The 13,166-nt window shown below is 54.2% G+C and overlaps 1 protein-coding gene and 1 non-coding gene across 2 annotated transcripts; one reads left to right on the top strand and one right to left on the bottom strand.

Annotated features, from left to right (window-relative positions):
* Nucleotides 1-4,645: 4,645 nt before the first annotated feature.
* On the bottom strand, nt 4,646-4,717 carry Trnaq-uug. The gene has a single exon. It is a non-coding gene; the product is annotated as a tRNA-Gln (tRNA).
* Nucleotides 4,718-5,273: 556 nt separating this feature from the next.
* LOC34620879 lies at nt 5,274-11,485 on the top strand. Its single transcript, XM_026335731.1, has 8 exons — nt 5,274-5,669; nt 6,446-8,480; nt 8,538-8,885; nt 8,987-9,132; nt 9,385-9,730; nt 9,960-10,582; nt 10,691-10,905; nt 11,173-11,485. The coding sequence occupies exons 1-8, from the start codon at nt 5,274-5,276 to the stop codon at nt 11,483-11,485; spliced, it is 4,422 nt and encodes a 1,473-aa protein (XP_026191516.1).
* Nucleotides 11,486-13,166: the final 1,681 nt, after the last annotated feature.

Here is a 13,166-nt window from a genome sequence, read left to right as displayed (position 1 = left end):
AATTTCTAGTTAGCTGTTCTCCACTCATACACTTGCTAGGATAGTGTGGGGCTTCAGGCTTCCCCACAACAGTTTTAGGCTCTAATCAGGTCATTTGCAATTTGAGTTTCCGTGAATCGCTAGCATCGGGATCAACAAAAACCACCCTCTAGAGATGAGCGTAAACTGTGGAACAGCGCTATTTGGGACGGCTCAAGAAGGGCAGCTGGCCAGTGTGAACGTACTTGCTCCACAGCTACTAGAAAAGCATCATTGTTCAGCGGATGAAATGTTTACCGATTCATCAATGAGATTTTTATACCGACCACAAAAGTGTAATGGCCGGTTAGGCATGTATCTCGCTGTGTATTTTTCATGAGGAGAAGTTTGTGCTCTGTTCGCCCTGCCTATTGGAGTTAGATGCAGTTCACTGCCACAGCTCGAGTCGTCATACGAGCCCTGACTCGTCGGTGTGTGCCGAAATCGGCACACCAACAAGCTGTTGGAAGAATTGAAAAAGCTCAACGAGAAAATCGACCAGTATATCGAAATGCTTAGAAATATGCAGCTTTGGTTCTCAAAAGCTACAACATAAAGAACAGATGCTTTATCAGTGTTTTTTCCGAGATCTACCCTAGGTGTCCCGTCAGGTGGGCGGACAGCTACTCACCAATCAAGCAACACGCCGGTGAGGCTTCCATAAATACTTGACCACTTGAGGCTTGAGGATCCAATGATCAAGCTGCTGCCTGTTTGGCTGAGAAGGAAGAACAAGGTCTTGATTTAGAGCCACTGGATGTCGAGACTGCATGAACCGGCCGTACAGTACAATCGAAGGTGAATGCGAAAAGGCCAGAGGGATATTGCGATTCTTAGCAGGCCCAGACTGTTGCTAACAACGCACCTGCTTGTATTCTGGAGGAATGGGTAATATGAGTCCGAGCCTTAAGGCCATGCGAAGAAGGAAAAGCTTTGAGAGTAGGATTGGGCCTAGTGGCAGCAGGTTGCTTGGCAAGTAGAGGAGGAGTATGTGAAAAGCGGAAAGCCTCTTGAGCAGGCTGCGGCGCAGTGAATGGCGCTAGAGAGAATAGGGCCGCACTTTGGGGACCCACCATGAGTAGGGTCTCTGCTGATATAGCTTAGCATTAGAATCAAGAAGTACTTAAGCCGATTGACATCGGATAAGGTGAATCTGCTTTGCAAACAGACGGTGCAGAAGTGCAATCTGCCTTTTCACCCGTTAGCACAGTATCTAGAACGTACATTTTCTAACAGGCAGTGAAAATGGACGGATTGGCGAGCCTAAGGCGCATAGGTGCTGCTACATAACAAAGTTGGGTCTTATCATCATGGTCCGTTACTTCTTTGTTGGACCCGTGCAGTATGACCTGAGTACGCCATGAGTGTGGGACGCGCTCAAAGAGTCATAGCTGCTCCCTGTACGGGAACGGGTGCCGGAAAGTACTTGGCAAAACCGCCCCTGATTCATCAAACAATGCTCAATTCATCGATGGGAATAGGGGTGGGGTGGGTACGTCAATAAGATGGGGTAGAGGCTTCATGCTTACAGCCCCGCAGCAACACAAAAGGAGGCTTTTTCGGCATGCAGTCAGTCGTTTTGGCTTTGCAGCAGGAATTTAATTAGAAAAGTTGGTTGGCTATTGAGCCGAGGAACCGACGAAACGGGCAAATATCAATGAAGAGCTCACTGATGTGCTGAAAGCTGACAAGCTTCCAACAGACTGTCCAGCTGCAGGTCGTCCAGCGCAGTGTATTGAGCTAATCCACGGATCAGCTTCGAAGGTGTTTCGGAGGTTAGAAGCCCAACAGTGTAATAGACAGATTTATCGGCATGCGGATGATTTTTTGAAGGAAGGGAAGATGCAGGAATCGCCCAGCGCTGGAGCAATGGTCGGTATTGCTGCCTCAAGAGAAGGGAAGGTAATGCTCGTGCGTTTACTTTAGGCTCCGGAACACGATGAATCTGTGGCAGTGGCTCTCGATGCCTTACCTCAGCGAAGTACGTGAGAAATTGAGCAAGTTAACAGCTTGTTTGACATCTGGCTTCACAGGTGCTTTTTTCCAAGTCCCCATTCACTACAAAACAGAGACAACACGATATTCCGGGCTCGCACCCGAAAACCCTGTATGCGATGTACACTTCTGAATGCTACACCTGGAGTGCAGCACGGGCTTACCGGAGTAGTTATGAACCTAACAGGAAGAACTGGAGGACTGTCTACATGTACCTCGTCTTAGTCTTCAGCCAGAACATGTAGAGAGCACAAGCAGCACCTACGGTGTGTGGTTTAGCTGTCGCAGCACAAGCAGTGGAATGTGAAGGCCTACAAAAGTTTGTTTTCATGAAAATAATTGTATTTCGGGGGCACTGCATTTCGGGTGCAAGAATGAATCCGATCCGGCAGAAAGTTGAAGCAACCAGGGCGTGGTCCTTACCTTTACCTACCCCCAATTGTAGTGCTGTAATACAACAGTACATTCGTCTATCCATTGATCCACCACATTCCTTGCGTACATTGAGTAGAACCTCTTGAATCCAGGCCTTTTCTCGAGTGGTCCTGGGTCAATATTCACCCTCACGAGCAGAGGGGTTCAAAAAACAGCTGGCTAGTGCACAAGAAAGGAAGCGCAAAGACTAAGGGAGACAGGTACCTGATTATGATATGTGCCTGTGGGTTTTCTCCTAGATTGTGGAGCCTTGGTCTTGTTGGTTCGGCGGGCTTTATGAAGTGTAGCAGAAGGCGACCAGACGAAACGTTTGCGACTAGGTGTCTAGGACCATTTTCCATTTTATCACGAATCAATAATTGCTTTTACTGTCAAATTCCCTAAAGGTAGGTAGTGCCACAAGGCTATAAGTATTGGCCTCTTATAGAAGTGCCAGAAGTTGCCAGATTTTTCGACAAGTTTGCCACACGGGCGTGTGACCCGTGTGGAGGCGGAGGATTCACAGGAATCCGCATAGTAGGGCTATAGGAATGGAGAGCTGCCAGAACACACTACACAGAATCGTCTAATGGATTGGGGGGGTGGGGATCGCCAATTTAAGTGCTCCTCGAGGAGCAGCCCCTTGCTTTATTGTCTGTGAGAGAATTCGCTGCTCTGTTTGGATAGCAACAGTGGTCACCATGAACGGTATTCCTGGCGTCCCTTGGTAATTGACTTCCCTCAGGGCATGCTCTGCCTCTTAATCGCTACCTCCATGCATAGGTATTGCTTGAAAATTTGCTGGCTATTATTCTGAAGATATTCGGTGTAGTCAAGTTTATAAGCACAGACTTTCTCATTTTGTTGTCCCTACAGTCTTCATGCCCTTAGTATTTGTTTGAAATCGCCTTCGCTACATGGAACGGTTGTATTTTACCATGACGAAAGTGCTCTATGATGCACAATGGCACTGCTGAACTAAAAAAGGCAGTGTGCGTTTTGTTTCCCTCCATACACTTTATTTGTCCTGCGTTTTCTTATAGCATGAGACTCATATATTTCCGTGCTCCTGCGACTTGTAGCCATCGAGCTGCCGCGTTTGTGACAGTTTGATTTATCGTCCATTTTTGGCTTGTGCATGTGTCCTTCTTCCCTTCGATTCCTCTTTACCGAATGTTTAGTACTTTCCGCTTCTCATTTGCACTGTTCTCGGGTTTCTGGCCGCTAGGAGAGGAATGATACGTTGGCTTTCACGTACAGGTACGAAACATAAGGGCGTGCCTAGTGAATTACGGGAATACGGTGTAACAGGTTAAGTTAAAATCGAATACTTCTTTGCGTCGCTAGTTATTCTTGAAATATGAATTAGCAGAGGACTGACATTTGGCTTATCTATTCAGGATTGCAGAAATATTTTGACTCGATACAACAAGACGCAACGTTGCTTGTGTGTGCTTACTGCTAATTGCAGCTTTATGCGAGGCATCGGCATGCTTGGAGGATGAAGCTGCACGCACCCTGGCTGTTCTCACTCATCATGGTGGTAACTCTCAGAAGTGCGGGCAGGCCAAGACGGCAGTTTTTTTACTCAGCTGTTTATATTAAGTTTGTATTGAATCAGAAGTTTAGTTTCTCGCTACGGAGACCACAGTTGGGACACTAGAGAAAACACCTGGAAGGCTAGTCAATTCCTTACCAACTCTTCGTTAAGTATACTTTATATGATGCGCTGTACGCAGGATGAGGAGCAGCTGGGTACATATGCCTTTGCCCGCTGAGAAGCTCCTGCCCAAAAATCTTGAGGGGCACAGGCGCTGTATACACCCAGCTGCCCAGGGCTAACTGCGCCTTGCACATAGGCAGCTCTGCGCAACTGCATGAGATAGAATTCTACCTTGGGAGGGCACCAGCTGTAGCTACCCAGTCTGCCCAGTTCAGACATTTGCAGCTCGCCAAGTATAAAACAGCGTGCCAGAGGGAACGAGTGGGGTGTTGCCAATAGGTGATGCACACTGAATTGGACAGTCAGCAGCCCGCGCGGTGCTGGTCTTCTTTGCCGAGCTTGGCGCTTGGGAAATCATTGAGATGGTTGTGGGCTGTAAGTTCTAAATCTTAGTGAAGGCGCAAGTTTTCGGGAGCTCTCCAGTATGCGGGTGCCTTACAGCAATAGAAACAGACGATAACGACAGGAAAAGTGTGGAATACGAGCGAAAACCAAAGGTCCCACCGGGACTCGAACCCGGGTTAGTGGATTCAAAGTCCACGGTGCTAACCACTACACTATGGAACCGATGCGCAGCGCACGACCATTGGGAAAGCAATTTGGCCCAAAGCCAACGGAATAAAGAAGCAAGCAGGAACAATTGAATCCACATATAACTTCAAATGCGAGCGACAGAGGCAAGCTCTGAACGACAGACACCCTTCCCGTGGAAGCCTCAGCAGCTGCCGTGTGAGCATGCTTAAACGGTTCAGTGGCATGCGCGAATTCAGCAGTGTCGTCTTCCTCTTTCAGCCGACTCCAGAGTCTTCTAGTAGGAAAAGTGTTGACTTTTAAAAGCTTTTGGAGGCTTATATGTATATGTTTCCTATTTATATGTCGGTATGTCTGCGTGAACACATGGGGGCGAAAGGGCCCCCCGTATGACTCGGCCCCTCAGGACCGTAGAGCACGTGCAGCAAAGGCTTAGCCTAGCCAGGAGCACTCCTGATGCTCTGCGAGGAGCAGCCTTAGCAGCAGCGCGCCGTAGGACACCCATGCAGAGGTAGTGGCCGGGCTAGTAGTAGCAGCAGCAGCAATAAAAAATTCAGCACCACGCCTCAGCGCAAGTAGCGGGAGCAACAGGATGGCAGCAAATGCACTAGCTAAGGATTCGCGGAGTGCCCCTCCTCCTGAAGAACAGCGAGGGCCCCCTATTCACGCACTTCTGGAGCCCCCACTCGCCGCTGCGGTTACCTCGACGTCTTCGGAGCCGACCGCCTCTGAACCGAACGTACAGCCGGCTGGATCGGCAGCAGCACCCCTTCCGCGTTCCCCTATACCTGCCACAGTATCAGTTGCGAGGGCTCCGGCGGTTGAAGGCGCAGGATCTGCACCCGCACGAGCAGCTGCGACAGGGGCCCTTACTCCGTTGACAGACTTTGCAGCAGCAGCAAGGGCAGCAGCGGCGAGGGGTTTTGCGGAAAGCCCAGCGTTAAACCGTGTTCGACTAGAGGCGGAGTGCGAGTTCGTACAGGCTCTGGCGAATCCCCAGTATCTGCTATACTTGCAACGGGAGGGCTTCTTCGGGGATCCCCGATTTGTGAGCTATCTGGAGTACCTGCAGTACTGGCAGCAGCCTCCCTACATACAGCTCATCCAGTTTCCCATAGCCCTCAAGGTGCTTCAGTTGCTGCAGTCGCCAGCAACGCGGAAGGCCCTTGCGGGAGAAAACGCCGTGCTGCTCTTGCAACAAACGCTGCAGCTGCACTGGCTCACCTACGATACCGACGTCTATAGAGACGAGCCGCAGGGGCAGTAACACCTGCCAATGCTGGCTGTCACTGCTGTTTTTGCGAACTGCTCGCGCCGCCGCTGCTGCCGCCAAGACAGCAGCTGAGCCTCCGACAGACGCAGCAGGGTCCTAGCAGCTCTAGCCGAAGCCACAGCTGCAGCCTAGGCTCCAGCAGGAGCCACATTCAATTTTCTGCCTGGTCAAGAGTACCAGCGAGATCCGCAGCAGACCCTGGTGCTCGTGCAGCTCGGCTGCTCGTCGTGGAGATGGGGGAGCGAGCAGTGGCTTTTTTTCTGAATCCTCAGATTTTCTCTCGGAGGCTTCTTCACGCGTGCCCTGGAGCTCCCGCTTACGGGCTGCATGGTGGCGGCACTGCAGCAGTCGTTTTTGCGCCTTCTGCTCAAAGGAGGCGGCTTGCAGGCTTTCCCCTCTGGAGGTTTCTGCAGCCTCCTGCAACTGCACGCTGCTACGCAGCGGCAGCAGCGGCGAAGCAGCACCACCTTCCCCGAGGGCAGCAGAGTCAGCTTGGGCAGGGAGATGACTGCAGTCGACAGCAGGCGATCCACGAGCAGCTCCTGCAGCAACTGGGAGCGCTGCTGCAGGGGGTGTCTCAACAGCCACCGAACAAAACGCACAAGAAGCTGCGTCATTTGGGAAACCGTCCTCTAACGCCCCCTGTCTTGAGCGTGCCGCAGACGGCGCTGCTTCTGAAAGCCTTGCTGTCGCTGCCGCTGCTCGCTGCGTCTCCTTCCTTCAGGACTGAATTGCTGAAGGAGCATCCACTGCTGCATCTCGCGGTGCAGTCAGTAGCTGCCCATTGCGACTCTCTGCGGGCGTACCCTGCAAAAGACGCGCTGCTCTTGCTGCTCGTGATGCCTCCGGAGCAGCAACAGCAAAGGCTGCGGCAGCACAGACTCCTGGTTGCCCGTCTTGTGCAGCGCGTGCTGCTCATAGGCGGCGAATTGCAGCAGCAGCACCAGCAGCACCTGCTTATGCTTCCATTTTTGCTGTTGGCAAAGGACCCCTACTTCGCACAACAGGAGGGCCTTTGGCAGCAGCTGCTGCAGCAACAGCTCGCTGGGGCAGCGAACGGTTTGCTTCTGCTGCAGCCGCAGCAGCAACAGGAAGCCGCCATCTCGTGGGTGCTGCAGTGCTTGGCGACTGCAGCGCAGACTGCGGCGGCTGCTGCTGGCAGCAGCGACTGCAGCAGCAGCAGCCACCGTCTGCGAGACAGCTCCTTTCTGTACGACACGGTATCGCGCTATCTGGGCGTGGATTGGCTACTTGCAGCAAGCCCCACTGCTGTCGCTGCAGTGCTGCTGCAGCTCAGCAAGCTAGGTGCTCTGGAAGCTCCTTTCTTTGCTGCAGCCGTCGAAAGCTTGCTTTCTCATGCGGAGCTGCATCACGAGGAGCAGCTGCTGCATCTACTGCGGCTGCTCGTCATTTGCAAGAACTACTACAACAGCAGAATCGGACCGCAAGGAGCGGCGGCAGCAGCAGCCGAAGCCGCCGCTGCCGCTGCTGCTGCATGCGATAAAGGCGTGCTTGGCACCACGGAGCTGTCTCTGCACACAGCAGGAGGTCAACTGCTCTGTCACCCTGTGTATACAGAGCGATGCCGCATGCTGCTGCGCCTCCTGCGTTTACGAGTTTCGCTTAGGGTGCAAGCAGCAGCGGCTGGGGCAGCCATTGAGGAGGGGTTTGCGCTGAGTCGCTTGTTGCCGCCGTCCTCTGCCTTTCGATCCACACTGTTGCGCCGATGCTGCAGCGGGTTGTTGCTGGAGCTGCAGCAACCGCAGCAGTTTGCGAATGCGCTGCTGCTGCTCAGCAGCCTAGGAGTTGGTCATGGGTCGTCTGTTCGCTTTGCTGCGGCAGCCGCGGCAAGCCGCTTCCTCCCAGCACTTCAGCCGCAGCAGTTTGCTGCTTTGTTGTTGCAGATGCCCTTCGCCAACACGCTTGCGGCTGTGGTTGCTGCGCACAAGACCGCCAAGTCTGCTGCTGCCACGGCTGCAGTGCAGATGGTCACTGCCGCGCTCTTGCAGCAGCAGCAGCTTGGCTGGAGGGCTCAGAGCTCCTCCTCCTCAGCGCCAGCTCTTTCGCTGCCGGAAGCGGCAGCCTCAGCAGAGGCGCTACCATCAGGCGGCTATGATGGCGAGAGCGGCTCGGTTGCCTCATGTAAAGCTGTTGCCCCCGTGACAGCGGAGGCAGCGGCCCTTGCAGCTGCTGATGTTCAGGTGTCTCTACTGCACAAAATGCGGCAAATGGGCTTCCACCGCTTCTCTCCGGAAGCAGTGGCTGCGTGCTGCTGCGCTGCAGTCGCTGCTGGTGCACATGGCACTCCAGAAATCTCGATGGCAGGAAGCGGAGGCCTAGCAAGCCTCTCACTGCCGCAGCTGACTGTCGTTGCCGAGTGCTTCGCTCTCACGAGCTGCAGTCTGCCAGAGTCGCTTCTCGCTTCCATCCTGATGCGACTTCGCGCTTCGGGCGGTGCAGCTGCACCAGGAACGATTGCTGTGCTCTCTAGGCTTGCTGCAGCTGAGCTTGCGCCTCACTGCGGCAGTGCTGCTTCAGCCGCTTTAAAGGCCTCTCTGCCGCTGCCGGAGGGCCCTTTAGGAGATACAGTACAACCAACACCGGCTGGAAAGCTTGCCAACTTCCAAAGGTTGCCTCCAGCTGCAGCAGCGGCGGCAGCAGCAGCGGCAGCAGCAGCAGCCTCCACTGGCACAGACGTAACAGCAGCAGCGGCTGCGGCTGCCAGTGTTGCTGCTACGGCTGAGCAACTCCTGCAGCTGCTGTTGCGGCTTGGGGAGCGGCAGCAGATGGCAGCAGCGGAGGCTCTTGATCTGCTGTGGGCTGCTGCTGCGGGGGGGGCCGTCGCAGCTGCAGAGGACCTTCTTCTTCGCACGATTCGACTCTGGCAAGTCGCGCAACTCTGGGAATCGAGCTTTCCATGCATTCGCTACAGCACGCGCTGACGGAGTCCAGGCTCAGCTTCCTACGCATGCGCTGGGCAGTAGTAGCTGCAGGTGTTTGTGCGCTGTCTGTGTGCGCGCGCAGCATTTCAGGGTGGCACTCCTTGAGAGACGACAGAGCCGCATGCCTTCGACTGTATGAGGTCGTTTGTCTCCTTGCGGCGGATGCACCCGCAGCAGCAGCAGACGCCCTCAGCCTCCTGGCTGCCGCTAGCGCCTTGCCGGAGCTTCAGCAGCAAGTGCCTTGCGAGCTGCTCGACGCTCAGCAGGAGGTGTTGCCCCCGCAGCCTCCCCTGCAGAACGGCGAGGAGCAGCGGCTGCGATCACTGGGAGAAACCGAAGCAGACGCAACAGGGATCGAGGAGCAGCACCAGCAGCAGCAGCATTTTCTCTGTTCGTCACCGGTTGAAGCAGCTGCCCACTACCTCCGCTTCTCTTCTGACCACTCGCTGATGCAACTGCTCGCCGATGCTGCCCACACTCCCGAAGAGGATTTCTCGCCGCATGCCGCACAAATAGCAGCAGCACCAGCACCCCCAACGGGAGGATTCGATAGCCAGAGCATGCAGAACGAGTGGGGGCTTTCGGGTGATGGGGTTGCAGGAACTGCGCATGCGGCCATGCCCACATCCTCAGCGGCTACGATGCGCTTACCTGCAGCAACACTCGCTACAGCAGCCGCACCAGATCCTAAGGACTATCTGCTGCTCCGGCAGCCACTGGACGGGGGACCAGAGACTCTAGAAAAGGCTGCGAACTCCTCAATCCTTTCTGAGCTGCAGATGCGTAAGCGACCGAGTCTGCAACTGCATGCGTCACACGGAGCGGCGAGGGCAAGCGCGTGCGGCGGCTGAAAAAAGCTTTCTTCTGCCTACGTCTTGTGCGTATTTCGCGTGTTTGTTGTGTTCGTGTGTGCGTGTGCATGTCTTTATTCTGCAGTATGGCGCGCTGCTCACAAGCCTCCAAGGCGGCAGGTCCGTGTAAAGCCTGCCTGCAGTCTGTTGTCTGTCTTGCGTTTCATTCGGGGTGTTTCCTCTGGGAGTCGCTCTTCACCTTCTGGCTTTAGGTAGGGTGTGGGTCCTGGTCTTTGAAGGGGGACGTGCATGCTTTGAGGCTTGGTTTTCGTTGCAGCTGGAAGCTTGTGCTGCATTTGGCCGTCTCTTGGCGTCTCTTCCTGTCTCGGCATTCTTCCATCGCGCTGCAGCGGCAGCAGCAACTTCGAATGCTAATTTAGCAGCAGGAGGACCGCGGCGTCCCTGGGTTACCCTTCATGCTGATTCCAGAGGCAGCAGCAGCAGTAGGAGCAGGATGCTGGAGTGCTTGACGACAGGCGGCTTTTCTTTGCTGCCTACAGCAGGAGCTGAGGCGACACCGGACTGGGGTAGCGAGGCATGGGGTGTGGGGTTGCTCTTGGTGCAGGAAGAGCGAGACTTGTGCTATACTCCGCTGGTACTGCTGCAACGCCGCCACAGCGCCCTTTCTTTATCCCTCTCTTGCCGGTCCTCCATCCAGCACCAACAGCGGCAGCAGCTCCTGTTGCAGGAAATGCAGCGCCTAGGGCAGGCGCTTCATACGCATCAACATTTGTTCCAGCAGCAGCCCTTCAGGCTCAAACCGCGATTTGCGCTGCGGCTGAGGATTCTACGGGCGCTCATGGGCTGGCATGTTATCTGCATAAATGCATCACGGGTAAGCCCCAACGCGTAGATGGGAGACTTGGCGGCCGTTCCCTATGACGCATGTCATGTCCGTGCATCGCATCTGACGTTCTGATGATTCGCTGTGTGCTGCTCACAGGCAGCTGCGCTGCTGCAACCGGAGGCGGAGCCGCTGCTTTTGCAGCGGCTGGCAAGGGCGGCGCGAGAAGCCCCGCTTCCCTCCCCCCTTTCAGCTGTAGCAGCAGCACATTCAGTTGAAGCAGCGGTAGAAGGGGCTACCTGGGAGACAGCGCGCGATCCTAAGGCGTTGCGGGCGCTGGCTGCCATCCAGCTCCAGCGGGAACTCGCAGTTGTGTTGGGGGGCTAGCCCTAAGCACGACAAGCCAAGAGAAAATGCGCATATGGATACGCAGGCGCAACGTAGGAATCAGAATGGCAGGCATACCCAATGAGCAGAGCTGCAAAGAAGCGAGAAACAAGCAGGCAGAGAGTTGAAACGTAGAGTGCCTTAATGTCTAGCAGAGGCGATCCCTTTGTCCCCTCGTGCTGCTGCTGTTACTACGCCCACTGTGCGCCTCTTCTGCCCAGCGCACGGCTCAAGAAAAGTTGTGGAATTCGAAGGATAGATGCAGTTAAGCGTGCTTTCCAGCTCTGGCAGCCCTTTCCTGCAAGGGCAGAGGCGGTCCAGAATGAGGACGGGGGAGGGAAGGCAGAGCGGCGGAATGCCCTGGAAGATCCTAGCACTTCTTTAGGCAGCAACAAGGACTGCGCTCCCAGTGGGTGTCAGCCTTGGCGACAATTCAATTACATGGTTATATTTGTACCAGGCAAATGCGCCACCTGGAACGAAGGGGATAGACACACAGTGTACTCATCCCCTCGCGGCCTGGTAGTGGACCCTTCCCCCACATGTCAGGTGTTTCTCCCAACTTAGAGCTAAGTTTCATCGTGGAGATCCGCCCCCTGTCTGTCCGGCGTGCCTTTTGGGGGTGGATATTGAAACTTTTCATCGAAGGCCTTTGTAGAGGGACACGTAACTTCAGACTGAAAAAATGCTTCGAATGAAGTTCTTGAGTGCTGGCAGAAAGAGCTCTCCCCTCCCACAAAAAGAGCACCTTAGAGCAACCAGCATGATGAGGCACGTCTAAGGTGGGCGTAGTTGCGCACTCACTGCATCTTGAGCATTAATAGCTTGTTGCACATAATGTCTGGCGCACAAACACACAGCATAGCCCCTTCTGGTGTGAGGGTCATGCTACGCTAGAGCAAGTAATAAATATTATCAGCCTAACCAATGCGTCAAGCCTAGACTGATTTTAGTTAGGATACAGCAAGTGCAGCAGAAAGTTTTCGAGTTTAGCTTGGGACGCTACACTAGGGACTGCTTGTGTCGGGATCATGCGCCACTGCTGCAAGCACCCATTGGACGTGTGAGCAGCAGTACTGCTTTTTGTAAGGCACTGCTCGCCGTGCCAGTTTCGTTGCGACGCATTTCCCTAGACCCCACGCAGCTAGCTATCCCTTGCTGGGTAAGTGGGAATTGCGGAGAGCACGGCATGAGTTGGTGACTATTTAGTCATTATCTGGAAGTTAAGTGCTGCATAGACACACTCTACTTCGGTGTGAAGTCTAGCTTATGTCTTCAGAAGGCAGGAATTCCTCCCTTTATTAGAGCTCTCGGCAGGCAAGGGTGGTCGACAGGGACGTGGAGGAGTCAAATTTGGAGTCAAATGCCCCCAGAGCACCGCCTTTTTGATCCACTGTATCCATGAATGAGTTATTAGGTGGCCTTAAAGACAGCACTGTACACACAATCGGGTGGAAAATGGTCAATCTGGAATTTGGACGTACCTAGGCTTCGCCCTACGATGGGGTGCGGTAGGCACAGTACGCGTTGTGGGCGGGCTTCTGGCGAAACCGGCTATGTGCGGCGTTACTGAATTTTCGCTTGCTTTGTGTATTGATGTATTTTTCGAAGAGGTGTGGGTGCAGGTGCAGATGAACTAAGAAAAGGAGCTGGACAAAGGCAGGTGTAATGTTGCTCACGTAGGCTGTGGGGGGATTCATTGGCGCCGTAAGGACAGAGACGCTGCAGTATGTCTCCTCGACCCATTCCATTACTTTTGGCTACAAATAGCCTCTATTTTAGCAGCGTCTTTATTGGTCGAAGCGTATCGTGGACTACCTGCGTTTCCTTTGAGGCAGTTGGTTGCAAGTGAAGGCATTACCACTGGCCTATAGTACCGGTCCCTCGAACCTCCCATTTCAGTTCAAGCTGCAGGGAATCTCGCGCCCTCTCTGCGAGCGCCCTTTGAATTCCGTACAAATTTTCTTCTCCTAGTTTTCTTTAACCTTGGGTACGCACAACTGCACAACGTGCAGGAGAAACCTCTCTCCGTGGACCGCAATGATCGCGCTATCTGCCGCCCTCAACCACAAGAGCACATCCCGGTGACTCGGAGCTCTCCGCTGCTTGATGTCGCCTCAAAGTGGCTCTAATAAAGTATTACTTGGACGGTTACTTTGCCTAATGCCACCTTCCCACGTGGCACATGTAACCCTCCTCTTTTGGCCTCCATCTCGCACCGCCGTACCTCGACTCGTTTTCCCTTGCA

Source organism: Cyclospora cayetanensis, unplaced genomic scaffold (assembly GCF_002999335.1).
Source record: "Cyclospora cayetanensis isolate NF1_C8 unplaced genomic scaffold, CcayRef3 CcayRef3_contig_79, whole genome shotgun sequence".
Lineage (NCBI taxonomy): Eukaryota > Apicomplexa > Conoidasida > Eucoccidiorida > Eimeriidae > Cyclospora > Cyclospora cayetanensis.
The sequence above is the reverse complement of the archived record's forward strand: the minus strand, read 5'-3'. Positions and strand labels throughout refer to the sequence as shown.